Below are 14,153 nucleotides of genomic sequence, written 5' to 3' on the forward strand. Positions count from 1 at the left end.
TAGATTTACGTGTACAAATACACACCCAAAAAAGATCCATGGTAAAAATTAGAATTATATTCAGGCACTATATTTAGTGTAAATGTTTTTACTTGAGAATAAATTATTTCCTACGTAATGCTGTTGTTTTTTTTTTAAGATCCTTCTCCTGAGCTATATTTATTCTGAGTCATTTGCTTTGTTAGGCTTTTGTGATAAAGAGAAGGAAACCAAACCAAATTTTGGATCTGCTGCTTTGATGATTTTTTTTTTTTTTTTAATTTATTTCTTCTCAAATCAGGGAGAAGCAGGATTGCCGGGAGTAGCTGGTTTGCCAGGCAACAAAGGACATAAAGGTGAAAAGGTAAAAAAATATCAGTTGACTCTCTCTTTCAAGTCTTTATCTTTGGCTTATCCTTCTTAAATAGAAAGTATGGATTTTGTTATTCCCTAAAAGAATATCCCTGTACACAGGCTAAATTCTGTATCTATCAATCTCTGGTTTTGCATATGGGCTTTCTGCTGGGCAGCCTACATCTGGTCTCACTTTGGGGTCCCCTCATCAACTCCATGGAACACAGTATACCTGCCTGTGAAGCACACATCTACCCAACCCTGTTAGCATGACCTGTTGTCTTTTCCCATTAGCAAAACCAGAGAAGCTGTGTATGTCATCTGTGATAAGGATTTTCCCATATTATGTGTGGATGTCACTGCTGCTGGAGAGAATCCTGTGTGGTGGATTTATCCTTGCAGTCGTTAATAGGAGGATTTGAATTCACTCATCTGACCTCAGCACTGTATATTCTTTGATACGACTCTTAACTGAAACTTTCTTAATTGTGAAGAGAGAGTGAACTGACTTTTAAACTTAGAGAGGAGAAGTTAAACCAGTGGTACCCAGCTCAGGCCACATCAAGGCTGTGCCCCAGCACTGCCAGGTCAGCACCCAACCAGCAGCTTCTACTGGATACTTCCTGGGCTATATACTCCCTGCTTCTCCCCCAGTGCCTGGGAAACTGTGGAGTAGTGCCACCTTTGGAATGAGTTTTCTTTCTCACTCTTGGCAAACTCTCTGAATTGGATTTATTGTATTCATCAACTAAAAGTTCCTAATGATTTTTTTGCCCCATGTCTGAATACTTCTATCACCATTTTATAACCATGAGAACCGCTTGCCTGTCTGCGTATCTATTTTTTTTAAATTTTTAACTGACAAAATTTCTCACGGGGACTGCCTCTGACATTAATCATTCAGATGACAGATCTCATATAAAGGATGAAATCTCTACATCACCTCTTTCATCTTCCACTTTACCACTTACAGAAACCTTGCCAGTACACTGTCTGCTGGGAACAACTCTCTTCAGAGTGCACTGTTGCTTCTTTCTTGATAATACGACACATTTCTTTTACCTGTCATCGTGGATGCTAGTTATGGCACATATAACTGTGCAGAGATGAAAACTAATGAAAACTTACTTAATCAAAACTTACAAAACCCAAACTGATTTTGGTTAAAACGTGTTTTGACAACTGATGTAGGTCACTCATCTGATCTAATACATCCCCATTGTAGGCAAGAGCAATGTTGTAATGCAGTACTCTAGCAGTGTGTGCTCTAGGCCATGTTAATGTGATTCTTTCTGTTTATTAAGGGCATTTGCTTTTATCTTAGTATTAAAATCATTACCTGTACCTGGTTAGTACAGAACCCTGCTGAGAATATTTTCCTACTCCCAAAATTCCTTGTGGACTGTTTTCTAGATTAAATATTGTATCAAGTTAATCCCATTCCATATCACAAAGTACATGTATTTTAAACAGATTTGCAATTTAAGAGACAATACTTTAAATAAAATACTTTCTTAATTTTGGGGGGTGGGGGGTGTTACATGAGAAAGGACTGTAATTTCTTAAATAATTATCACTTTGTCATTCTATCACCGCATTTGGCTTTAGGCTATCTCTTCTTAGCATGACTAATAGCAAGGTGTGGTATAGGAATCAAGGTACTGTGTATTTTGTCTGCTGCTAGCATATAATTTCTAGTTCTGGGACGGGTGTGTTGAGTAAAGGCTATAGGGTGCAAAGAGGTAAAGATCAAGTGCTTTTGAAACTCCCTGAATCATTAATGTAAAAAAATGATCGCAAGTGTACTACTGCAGGTGGTCTCAGATATGCAAAATTGTTTCCACTTCAGAGAAAAGGATGATTGGAATCACTGGAAGGAAACATGTTTGCTGTCTGCAATCTCTTTTTTAAGAATTTAGTTTGGCTTTATGGAAAATTGATAGGAGCAATGTTTTTGGTTGTTTTTTTTTTCAGCCTGCAGAATTTCCACCCAGTCTGCTTATGAACTTACCAAAATAAACATTGTTAAAAATATAGGAGTCATCCTATTGCTTGCAAGAAATCACCTCCTGGAAAATGTGCTATGTCTTAAATATTTTATTCTATAAGTACCTTGTACTCGGTTGAAAAGGATTTTCATTGGTACTCTTGGTAGTAAATCCTAACAGTAGGCTTACAGCTCATGGTATTACCTTTGTATGTGGTTACACTGAGTGTGCTTCATAACCTATAAATGCCAGCACTTGAATTGCTAATGTTCAGCAGCTCATAAGTTTTTTTTGTCTGACAGCATATATTTCTGTTTGCTTTGGTAGTTCCAAGTTAATGTGATCCTGCATTCCCATTCTTGCTAATTTGTTTACATGAATTTATTAAGTTCAACTGCAGTGTGTGTTGGGAGTTAGAATACTCTTGTTCAGGTGTAAAAGAGATTTATTAAGGGGAAGATAGAGGCTGAATGGTCAGGAATCTTGTTTTTTCCGTCTCATTTCTATACTTTCGACATCTATTATGTAAGATAGAAAAAGGGATACTTTTTCACTTTTGTGAAGGACTTTGAGATCTGCAGAAGCAGAGGAAATGCTATGAAACAAAACAAAAGGGGGGGAGGCATAAAAAAATCCTTAAAAATGCAAATGTGAATACTGTTATAGGTTGTACAACATACCGCATGTGATCTCTAAACTCACTGAATAGAATCACAGAATAGTTAAGGTTGGAAAGGACCTTAAGATCATCAAGTTCCAACCCCTCTGCCATGGGCAGGGACAGCTCACACTAAGCCATGTCACCCAGGCTCTGTCCAACCTGGCCTTGAACACCGCCAGGGTTGGAGCATTCACAGCTTCCCTGGGCAACCCATTCCAGTGCCTCACCACCCTCACACTAAAGAATTTCTTCCTTATATCCAATCTAAACTTCCACTGTTTAAGTTTTAACCCATTGCCGCTTGTCCTATCACTACAGTCCCTAATGAAGAGTCTGTCCCCATCATCCCTATAGGCCCCCTTCAGATACTGGAAGGTTGCTATGAGGTCTCCAAGCAGCCTTCTCTTCTCCAGGCTGAGATGAAATAAAAGCACGAAAAACTAAAACCTTTCAGACTGTGGCTATTAAAGTCACAATTACAAGATAGAAACATAATTTTATGATCTAATTTGCAGTGGAAAGTAATTGTCTTCAAGGTGGGGAGTCTATCTGCAGTTAGTGGAAAAGAAGTGTAAACATACCTTGGTTAATTGGGTAGTAAGTCATATATGGTAAAGGCTTCCTGGCATGTAGCAGGCTGTGTAATTTTAGACTACACAGTATACAAAAAAACACTGCTGAATGGAACAAAGTGATTCTGGTCTATTAAAATACTGGCAAGTGGCATAAGGGAACAGAGTGTGCAGAGATAAGAGAGTCACTCTGTGGGTGATTAGATAAGGTAACCAGGGGCCAGTCCTGCTGCTTTATCTCTCATAATGCCAGTGAGTTCAGGCTGTTTGTGCACACACAGGATTTCATTCTGCTTTTGTGGTAGAGTTAAGGACCATTCCAGTGTTTGAATAAAAAGGACATAGGAGATGGGTGGTACACTCCTCTAGAACATCATTGTGTCTGAGTGGTTTAGACTTATGGCTGGAATAGTACTCTGCACCCAGGAGTTCATTTTGATTGATTTACTTAGCTCATGTGTTATGGCTCTGTTTGCTAGAGAGTGTTGTTGTCTTGATGCAAGTAGACAAACCTAATGTTTTGTTTTTAAAGGAAGACTATAATATGGTTTCAGTGCTTTCACCTCTAATGTCCACATGATTTTGATTTTAACATATACAATTTATTAATTTTAAATCTATAAAATCAATTTTAAATATAAAAAGTATAAATTTAAAATTTATAGTTGACATTATTAAGCAAAAATTCTATGTTTGATCTTCTCTTCATCAATTTTTAGGACTCATGGTCTAGTTTGCAGCTGCTGATGTCTTCCATACCTCTCCAGATCAGTTGGTCATGTCTCTTAAAACTGAAATTTTCTCATAGATTGCTTACGTTTGGTTTCTCTGAGGGGATAAAAGGGAGGGAGAGAGGAGCTGAGTTTAGAGAGTGTCTTTTAAAAATTACATTTAGACAAAACAAACCTGTATTATATGTTGAGCTTTCTCAGTATAAAACACACTCAGTAAGGTGAAAATGGAGCCACTTGGCTTAACTATGCTGTCACAGTAAATTCCCTTAAAATCAGTAGACCTGCTTTCTGTGGAAATGTGCATGGGTAAATATTTGTCACATGAGGATCTTAATTGACATTACAGGTGTTTTAAAATGTATTTATTTTGTCTGATTTTATTGTTACATGTAAAGCATCCTCCTCAACAGTGGTTTTATTACTAAGCATGACAAAAGCAGGGTAGCAGAATAGAAGATGCTTTTCTGTTGAATCAGATACAACCTGAGTAGTTGTTAATCTCAGAAGTCTTTAGAACTTCTAACTGAATGATTTGTTTTGTAGGGTGAAATGGGAGTAAAAGGACAGGATGGTGTTCCTGGTTTTCCTGGTGAAAAGGTATGTTTGCATGTATTGGTATGTAAATTGAGTCATGGGAAGTGTTCATTATGTCAGTGGCTTATCTGTAATTGTGAAATGGGAAATGGGAAAGATAGAAATGGGAAGATAGAGCACTTCTGTTAGAACATGAAGTTCTCTTACCTGCACTGCCATGGTTTTGTAACACACTGAAAAAGCTGCTCAGGCGAGTAATATGGTCTACAGATGTCCTTGCTTTATGTTGGGCTTTTTTTTGTTTGTTTGTTCGTTTTCAGGAAGGAATGGGATGGGGTGGATATACAGAACCAAAAGAAGCTACTTGTTCCATTGTGCAGTTTGTGATCTGTAAGTTTAGGAAAAGCTCTTATGCTCTTAACAGTCCACTTGGTAGAGCTTGGAGGTAAACACCATTGGGAGCTAAGCAAAGACAAGAGAATAGCCATGGCTATGAAAGCATGGTTATTCAATACCTGTGTATTCAAGATGCTAAGTTTCACTTCCTTTTGGAATACAGTGTTTAAATTAAGGCAGTTATGCCTGTTTATTGAGTTCAGAGTTAGTTGCCTGTACTGGAGGAGGTCTACTAGCCTAATACCAGCCATCTTCCATATAATAGCCCTCATAACATTGAGGAAACAGTGTGTTGCTAGAGTTTCTAATTATTTGATCTCTTGTGACTTTTCTTCTGTTCCATAGTAACAGTTGAAATAATATTAGATTTTCTGTTTAGACATGGAAGTCAGTTGATACATAAATGGAAACTCTCCAGATGCCTGTGTTAGTGCATCACTAATTTATTTATTTAATCATTTATTTATTTATTCAGTTTTTTTACTGTCAGGATTTTAGTCCTCAACCCTCAATTCTGGTTCTTTTTCATTGTGTACTTCAAGTTTCTGCCCTTTCAGTGCCAAAAACAAGTAAGCCTTTTAAAAGGAGCTGTTGCTGTGAGAGGCTCTGCATTTCAGTATTGCACTTTATTGATTGATATGCTGCTTTCATGTATATGCAACATTTTAGTAATGGTGTGAGGGTTTGGTTTATTTTGTAATTACCCAGATTTCTAAATACTGAAAGAAGCAGAGTTTCACTTCAACTGTCACGTTTAAAATCTGTAATTAACAAGATATGAAACTGTCTTTTACTCAGTATTTCTTTCTCAAATTGTGTTTTGTTAAAATAGGAGTTAGACATATAATATTACCAGAGAGTTGAGTTAAAATAAAAATTGAGAGCAGGCTGCAAAGATGTTCAAAGGACTCTGCAATGTTGAGGTACTGAATCATAGAGTGGAATGTAAAACTCAGAGAAAGTAATACTAAAGAGCAAATGAAGAAGAAAAATAAAGCAAACTTTACATATTTCGTGTCAGATGGGACTAGCTATTACTTGGAATTACAGATCAATGAAAATCTATGTTCACTGTTAAGTACTAGTCAAATAAAAGGAATTTAGGAATGATTAGAAAGAGGATAGGGAGCAAAGCAAAAGCATCTTAATGTCATATAATGAAACTGTATTGGGCTGAATCTTGAATGATGTAAGGGGTTCTGGTTCCCACATCTCTAGGAGATCAAATACTACTGGAAAAGATCCAGAGGAGGTAACAAGAGTAACAAAGAGCATTGGGCATCTTCCAGTTAAGGTGGACTTCGACTTGATTCTCAGGCACAACTGATGTGAAATATGTCCTGTTCTGTGCTCTGTACAATCATGAATGGAACAGAAAAGACTAATAGGAATCTATTTATTTATTTTACTCTCCTTTTCTGTGTGTGAACTGGGGCATCAAACCTGTCTGATAGCAAGTTCATAAAGGTTAGAAAGGGTTTGTTCTTCCTATTATATGACTACAGTTTGAACACTCTGCCAGAGGGTTTGATCAGTCTGAAAATTTATTAGAAAGTTGATAGAAGAAAAACCCATGGAGTGTGTCAGACAGACACTGCTGCTTGTCTGAAAGTTCTTGAGCTCCAAGACACTGAAGTCTGGGAAACCCACTGGAGAAGTCTTTATGGTTGCCCTGTGGTTATACTTTTTTGTAGGCATCTGTTGTTGCTACAACTGTAGTCATATACTTGACTAGAGAAACCGTCAATTTGATCCAGACAGACAGCTTTTACTTTCTTGTGCTCCCAGATGTGAATTAGTGGAAGGAGTTATTGTAAAACATTGTAAATTGAATGAGATTGATCTAGAATGAAGCTTTGTTTTCCCTTGTCTCTTTCTGTAGCTCCTTCTCTGATGTTACCATTCTTTAAAGTTACTAAGCTAAACTGCTTTTCCCATGCAAGTTATTACAGTTTCCATGGTTAATACTGTTTGGTTTTTTTTGCTTAGCGCCTTGCAGATTCACTGTCAGACCAAATCCCAAAGCTTCTGTTGGTTTATGTAAGGCTCAACAGTCAGATCATATTTAATATCAAGGCACTGTACTTTTCCTGAAGATCGTAACGCTTTTAATTCAGACTACATAAAAGCCATGCAATTGTTGCAAATTTAAAATAAATTACTGTGGAATCTGAAACTGGCAAACCCAAAAGCTGCTTAGAAGAAAAAAAGAAAAAGAAAGAAAGAAAAGGCAAAATATTTTGGATAAGCATATCTAGATGAGGAAACTGAGATCCAGCCACCCAGCTTCTGCTAGCCAGAGTTGTCATGTCTCTGCAGAGTAGTACAGTGCCGTGTGGAATTACTAGCTCCTTTCTGGAGGTAGAATTGCTTTGTTTTCCTTGTGTTGTGAATGGTGTTAACATGTTCTGTCTCTCAGTTGATGCATCAAGAGTTGTGTAAACTTTTGTGTGTCTGTTATTTTTGTGCTCCTTTTTCTGGGAGGTTCTGGATGATAACAATGTACATGGATTCTATGACAACTGAATAAAGCAAAAGAATAAAAATGCTTCAAGCACTGTTACATACAAAGGCGTAGCCTACTTTTCAGGAAGTTGAGGTACAGACTGTGCTATGCTGGGAGAGCATTTTCTGGAGTTACTTATGTTTGTTTATCCTCTTAAACCCTTCAGTATCCATTATCATTTGTTGGAGATGTTATATTTGTTTGACTGATATGGCTATTTTTATGTTTTTCTGCACTGTGTCTGTCTGAGCTTTGTGCAGATCTGCCCCGAGTCACTAGTTAGAAACAGGAAAAAGAAAAAAGAAACAATACAATTATTTGTTATGTAGATGCAGTTTGAGGCTTCAGAGAGCAGAGGCATTCTTTTTGATCCACCCAAAACCTGTCCACTGCAATATTCCTTTGGGGAAATGGTCCACCATTCCTTGGGGAAAGGTTGAGAGAGTAAATACATTGCAGATCTCACTCAGGTTGCTATGAGTAAGCAACAATATCAGTTCATTTGACCTATTTTAGAAGTTTACCTTAGAATGAGATCAGCTTGATTATTAGAAGGCCTGTTTCTGTAGACTTGATTAGTTCTGTTACCTGCACTTCTTGTGTCACTCAGCTGACACTTGAATATCTCAAATCCTTTCCTTCCCTTTGCTTCTGGGCCTATAATGCCATGACAATGAATTGTTTATGATTAAAAGTTTATGTCCTGGATGCTAGGTGTTGTAGTCTTCTTTGGGGTTGGGTGGGTTTGTTTTTTTTTTGCTGGTCTGTGGTGCCTTGGCAGTCAAGATGCATCACTCAATTGTTTTGACATATCACATTTTAGGGTTGGGTGAACTCTGTGTACTTAAAAGTTTAGTGGGATAGTTCCTGCTCCTGAGAGAGAGGGTGCCACCATGGCATATACTTTAATACAAAGTACTAAGCCTCTTGCCGAGTTATGGCTCATGGGTGTTATATGGGTCCTGCTAGCTGAAAAGCTTTTAAGCTTCTGAGAATGCGTGGATGGCAGCAAGGCTCAAAGGACTCAAGCTGCTTAAGGTGAGTAATTGGCTCTGTTCTTGGCCAGCCCATATTTGGCCATATTTTCCTATTATGAAAATACTTTTTCTTCTTCCTCGGTCACTACGTTCTGAAAAATAAAACCAATGTAGCCAGAAATGCAATTCATAAAATTCAGAAGACTTACCAAAGTAAACTGGTTTTGTGTGTTCCCCTTTATCCAAGCCTCCACAGTGATTGCTTTGTGGTGGTTCATTGTATACAGTTCATATGATAGAAATAATGCATCTATGTTTCTTAAATGACATTTTGTGAAATACTTGTGACACCATTGACTTTTAATATGTGACTTTCAAATAGCTTAGCTTTACTGTTGTAGTTTCTTGCCTAATTTTTCACAATCTAGGTTATGAACAGACAGCCTAAAGTAGTAAATATATTGAGTAAGCTTTTTAAAATAGCTGGTTTTGCACAGCAGGCCTGAAGAGGCAGGGAAATATTGAGTATGCTGTGCATTTGCTACTGCACTGTATGGGTGCTCCTGCACTGTATTAATAAAATAAACAGTTTAGACAGACTGAAAGGAGAAAGAAATACTTATATGAATAAAAACAATGTTTATCATTACACAACTTAGGTTTATATTCAAAGTCAGACTAGAGGGGAAAAAAAAGCCCCGAGTGTACATTTCAGGAGCTCTATCAACTGTATGAGTGTGATTTGTACTTCAGGAGTCATGAATTGGGTTTACATGAAGATACAGTAGGTATCTGTAAAGGATTATATTTGTAGAAGGATTGTTCCTTTTGCTCACTTGCATGTACTTTGGGGTTATTCAGCCTGGAGAAGGCTCTGGGGAGACCTTATAGCAGCCTTCCAGTACCTAAAGGGACCCTACAAGAAACCTGGAGAGGGATTTTTGCAAGACCATGTAGTGACAGGACAAAATTTGAAGGCTTTAAACTAGAAGAGGCTAGATTTAGATTAGATATTGAGAAGAAATTCTTCCCTGTGAGGGTGGTGAGGCACTGGCACAGGTTGCCCAGAGAAGTTGTGGCTGCCTCATCCCTGTCAGTGTTCAAGGCCAGGCTGGACGGGGCTTTGAGCAACCTGGTCTGGTGGAAGGTGTCTCTGTCTGGAGCAGGTGGTTTGGAACTAAGAACTTGGAACTAGGAACTTTAAGGTCCCTTCCAAACCAAACTGTTCTAGGGTTTGTGGCAAGGACCCAACAAAGTGACATGAACTCACATTTTGTAAGCCAGAAGGTAGCAGGACTAGAATATATTGCGTTGTTTATGATGGTGCTTTTCTCATTTAACTTTATGAGATGGTTATCTGTAAGTTCAGTTTTCTCAAACCCACTATCAGTGTTCTGTGTTCAATTTTAACTGGCTCTGAAACCCAGCACTGATACTTTTATTCTTGTTAAATTCTGTTACCCTTTTGTAATTAAGAGGGTTCTCTTTGTACCTGGTACAGGTAAAAAAAAACATTAGTGAAAGGGTTTCCAAAACAAGATGTAAATACCATTTGTGGTATGTGTGCCACACCAAAGTGGCATGTTAACACTTCCTATGCAGTCTACTTTGCACTAACTGGTGGGAAGAGCTCCCCTTTCCCTTAGTGGTTCCTGAGAACATGAGTTTAAAAACCGCTACGTTGTAAGGTTTTGGGTTTGGTTTTGGTTTTTTTTGTTTGTTTTTTTTTTTTAGAGAAGTTGAATTCAGAAGCTTGGCTTAGAAATGTCCATTTGATTTCCAATATGATTTAAATATATATACATTAAGTTAAAAGTTGGGGGAAAAAAAATATATATAGCATGCTAATATAGCATGTGACATCAAATTACTTTCAGAGATGCTTTCAAAACCCACCTCCATACTCCAGGGTCAGGTCTTCAGGGCCAGCTATGTCATAAAATCCACAACTGGAAACTTGTAAAATGTACATCCAAATCAAATTGTGTCGTCATGAAGAATCTTGTGACCATTGACTGCTTTCCCCATAGCGCCAGCTAGACCATGGAAACTCTGTCTAGAGTTTTCCAAAGCATATCTGACTTTTCAGAAGAACAAATCTGAGGAGCCACTGGTGTTGAGGTTATAGTAATGCAGTCTTTTCCTTGCAGCTGTCTTGAAAAATCTCTGGACACAGTGCCTTCATATTTCATGTGCTGTACAGACCTTTGACAGGGGTTAGGATATTTCTGAAGTAGCTCATCGGTATCTCTGAGAAAGCTTCCAAAAATGCATGTGGAGCACTGGATAGATACTGCTTAAAGCCATCTTACTCAGTTTGTCTTTTTGTTCAGTGCCGCCCAATTTCTGAGCTCCTGTCATTGCTAATCTGTTGTATTTCAGTATTTTTAGGTCAGGTATGGACATAAATTTTACCAGATATGCCGCTTTTGAAAAATCCTTGTACTGCTTTATTCTGAAGTCTCCAAAAGAGATAAAAAGAATATAATTGCTAACATAGGAAAAGGTATTTAACAGCTTTTCAAAGTAAAATTGTGAGCTGTAAGAATGTAAAGCCAAAAGGGCATTTTAATATGAAATATGGTGCAGATATCTAAAAACTAGGGTTTTGTGGGTAAACAAGTACATAGATTAGCCTCAAAAAATAAAGACTGCTTTTCCAATTGGAAATTTTATTACCACTAAGTTTAAATCCTTGAGTTTAAGAATTGCTGGCTGTTGGAAATCAGGCAGTTAGACACCATCTATTACTGCAACAGATTTGGTATGAGCTTTGTATTCTGTGTTTTCAGTGATATCTTTGTGTATAATTAAGACATACCTGATTTTAAGAGGTGGATGAATATGAAAGCTGTATCTCTCAGTAGCTGTCTGATACATATATGTAATTTCTAAAAATCTTACTTGGCAAATACACTTTAGAGCATTATGTTTTCCAAAACTTGTTTCATAGCTTTAGCATGTATAGTTCTTGCTTGCTCTCGCTCTCTCCTTAGCGTAAGAAGGAAGTGTTTTGAATAGCCTTTGATCATAAATTTGATTCCAGAGAGCTGTCTGCTGTGCTGACTTATTTTTGCCTTATTAGGTGATTTTTGCAGTTCATAACTCCAGGAACTGTTGAGCTCCCTGGTTTTTCAATTCCTAAAGCTAAACGACAGCAGTACAGTTTGGTTCTTGATAGAAAACTCCATGGCATTAAATTACCTTGTGTGCAGTGACACTGCTTGGGTGTTATTTCCATTCTGGAAGGAATGGTGTATTAGTGACTACTGTAGACTGTGTGCTGTTGGTGAGCAGAGACTTCATTTTTAATTAAAGATTCATTGCTTTTTGAGGGGAGAGCGAAACTGTGCTTCAGTCTGTCAGCTAGCCCATTTGAGGAAAGCCGTGGCACTGTCTTCTGTCCTTTGTGGTTTGCTCAAAGTCAGATTAGTACATCTCAGTAGAACAGAAGTGCAAATGTGTTTTGAAAACCAGATGCAAATGCTTGCATTGCTCGGCATCAAAGCCATGGGCTACTTCAGACAAGTGACACTGGTGAGGTAAGGGTGGGGGGTGGAAGGTTATACCCTTTGGTATTTGCAATGAAATTGTAATAACCACCAGAACTTGCCCGGTCACAGGGCCTCCGGCATGCAGCAGCCACTATTGTAATGTGAGGTGTGGCCAAAGAAACCAGAGGTCACCATCCATTTTATTAGGGGTCTGGGCTGCTGGGAGCAAAACTGAGGGTGGCACGGTGCCATGCAGGACAGGCTTTTGTTAGCGTGTTATGTAACGTGGAAGTGAGAAATAATGCAGTTGTTAAATAATGTGGTCGTTAAATGCAGCTCTTTGTTCCTTAATCAGAGATTCATGAATACTCTAGCTGTGAGCCTGCCTGGCTCTGGGATTCTTAATTGCGTTTCAGAAGCCTCAGTCAGGACCTTATAACTTTGAAAGGGCGGGGGCAGGCTGGTGGATTCTTCTTCAATTGTTAGTAAATTGTATTTACTGGGTTCTTTCTGTGAGATTTCTGTGGCATATAGATTTTATTTTTCCCTCCTTCAGAGCTAGAAAGTGAGGGCTAGAGACTGTCCGGTTTAAAATAATATTCTGAGCTTTTCACATCTCATCAGAAAGTATGGCTTTAAGAAAAATATCCATTATAACAAGACTTAGTGTTGGAAAAGTTGGTAGGGGTGTGTTGCAGGAGATGGCTAACTGGGGAGGAAGGAACTTTCTCGCTGTACTGCAGCACTGTACAGCTAGTCTGACACATTTTGCTTAGTTTTGCTTGTCAACTTTTGAGGAATTAAGATATTAGACTTCAAACACTAGATTTTGGATCTGATTAATCATTAATCTATATTAGGATAATTTTGGATACCTTTGTTATTGTACTTCATTTAATTTATATATAACATTGTTTTCTCCTTGACTAACAGCTTTTATTACAAGTAGTGCATGAGAGTTAAAAAAAATTAGTTTCATGTGGTAGAAAATTATATGTAGTACAAATTATACAGAGGTTATAGATTATACTGTTAGCTGCTGTGGCTCGTGACCTATTAACTTTTAACTGTCCTTTGCCTTTTTATTGGTACATGAGATGTATTATGCATACAATTATTTAAATAACTCCAACTCATATGGGCATTTTTAATGTCAATGAATATACTTCCCAAAAAGACTTTTAAAATTATAATGTGGGGTTTATATTCTGAATTCCATGCAAACTGTTTTTTTTTAACTCATAGATACCAAGTTGTTGGACATAAAAACTGCTTTTTGTTCACATCATGAGATTTTTCGTAGGTATTGCAAAATAGACTATTGTGTTTGTTTGTTTTTTTTTTCAATTCCTACTGCTATCCAGTATTTATCAACACCTAAAATCCATACTGTATGTTTCAAGTCTGAATTGATTAAATCAGTGTGACACGCTGAGGCTGGGCCAAGTCTTGTCTAACCAGCAGTCAGCACTGTTACTCTGGCATGAGTCTCCCAAAAATAGAAACACAAGAAGTCAAACAAGTAAGTGGAAGGGCACTAAAAGAAAAAGTGCTGTTAATTCCACTGTTGACTTTCTGTCTAATGGATTCTTGTTCCCAGGCCATGCTAAGTAAAGCAACTGGCACGGGGTGTGTTTCTGCAGATGGCTCAGCAGTGACACACGGGGCCCAGCTGGTTGACAGGTGTTTGATTTGTATTTAACAAGTACCTCACGCCAGCCAGATTTTTCTGTTACAGATACTAGGAAGCCAGTCAGCTGATGCTTTTTCTGCAGAATTAACACCCCTTTCACTGTGCTTCCCTTACGTTGTGAAGGGCAGTTCTGATTTTCCCGTATAAGTGAAGATAACATTATTTTAGTTTGTAATAAGAAGGATACAAAATAGGAGAAATTAATCCATAGTTGAATTATTTAATAGTTGTAATCTGCTACCTTTACAAACGGAAGAGGCAAAAC

At 37.8% G+C, this 14,153-nt stretch overlaps 1 protein-coding gene across 2 annotated transcripts in view; it reads left to right on the forward strand.

The window, feature by feature from the left end:
- Positions 1 to 14,153, forward strand: part of COL19A1 (collagen type XIX alpha 1 chain) — a 183,476-nt gene that overhangs the window by 36,437 nt on the left and 132,886 nt on the right. For both annotated transcript variants that reach the window (XM_062608143.1, XM_062608142.1), the window contains exons 9-10: positions 281 to 343; positions 4,832 to 4,885. In XM_062608143.1, coding sequence (XP_062464127.1) covers positions 281 to 343; positions 4,832 to 4,885 — 117 coding nt within the window. The remainder of the gene's footprint in view (positions 1 to 280; positions 344 to 4,831; positions 4,886 to 14,153) is intronic.

Source organism: Pezoporus occidentalis, unplaced genomic scaffold (assembly GCF_034315485.1).
Source record: "Pezoporus occidentalis ecotype Australia unplaced genomic scaffold, CSIRO_AGI_Poc_V1 ctg13, whole genome shotgun sequence".
Taxonomy (NCBI): Eukaryota; Metazoa; Chordata; class Aves; order Psittaciformes; family Psittacidae; genus Pezoporus; species Pezoporus occidentalis.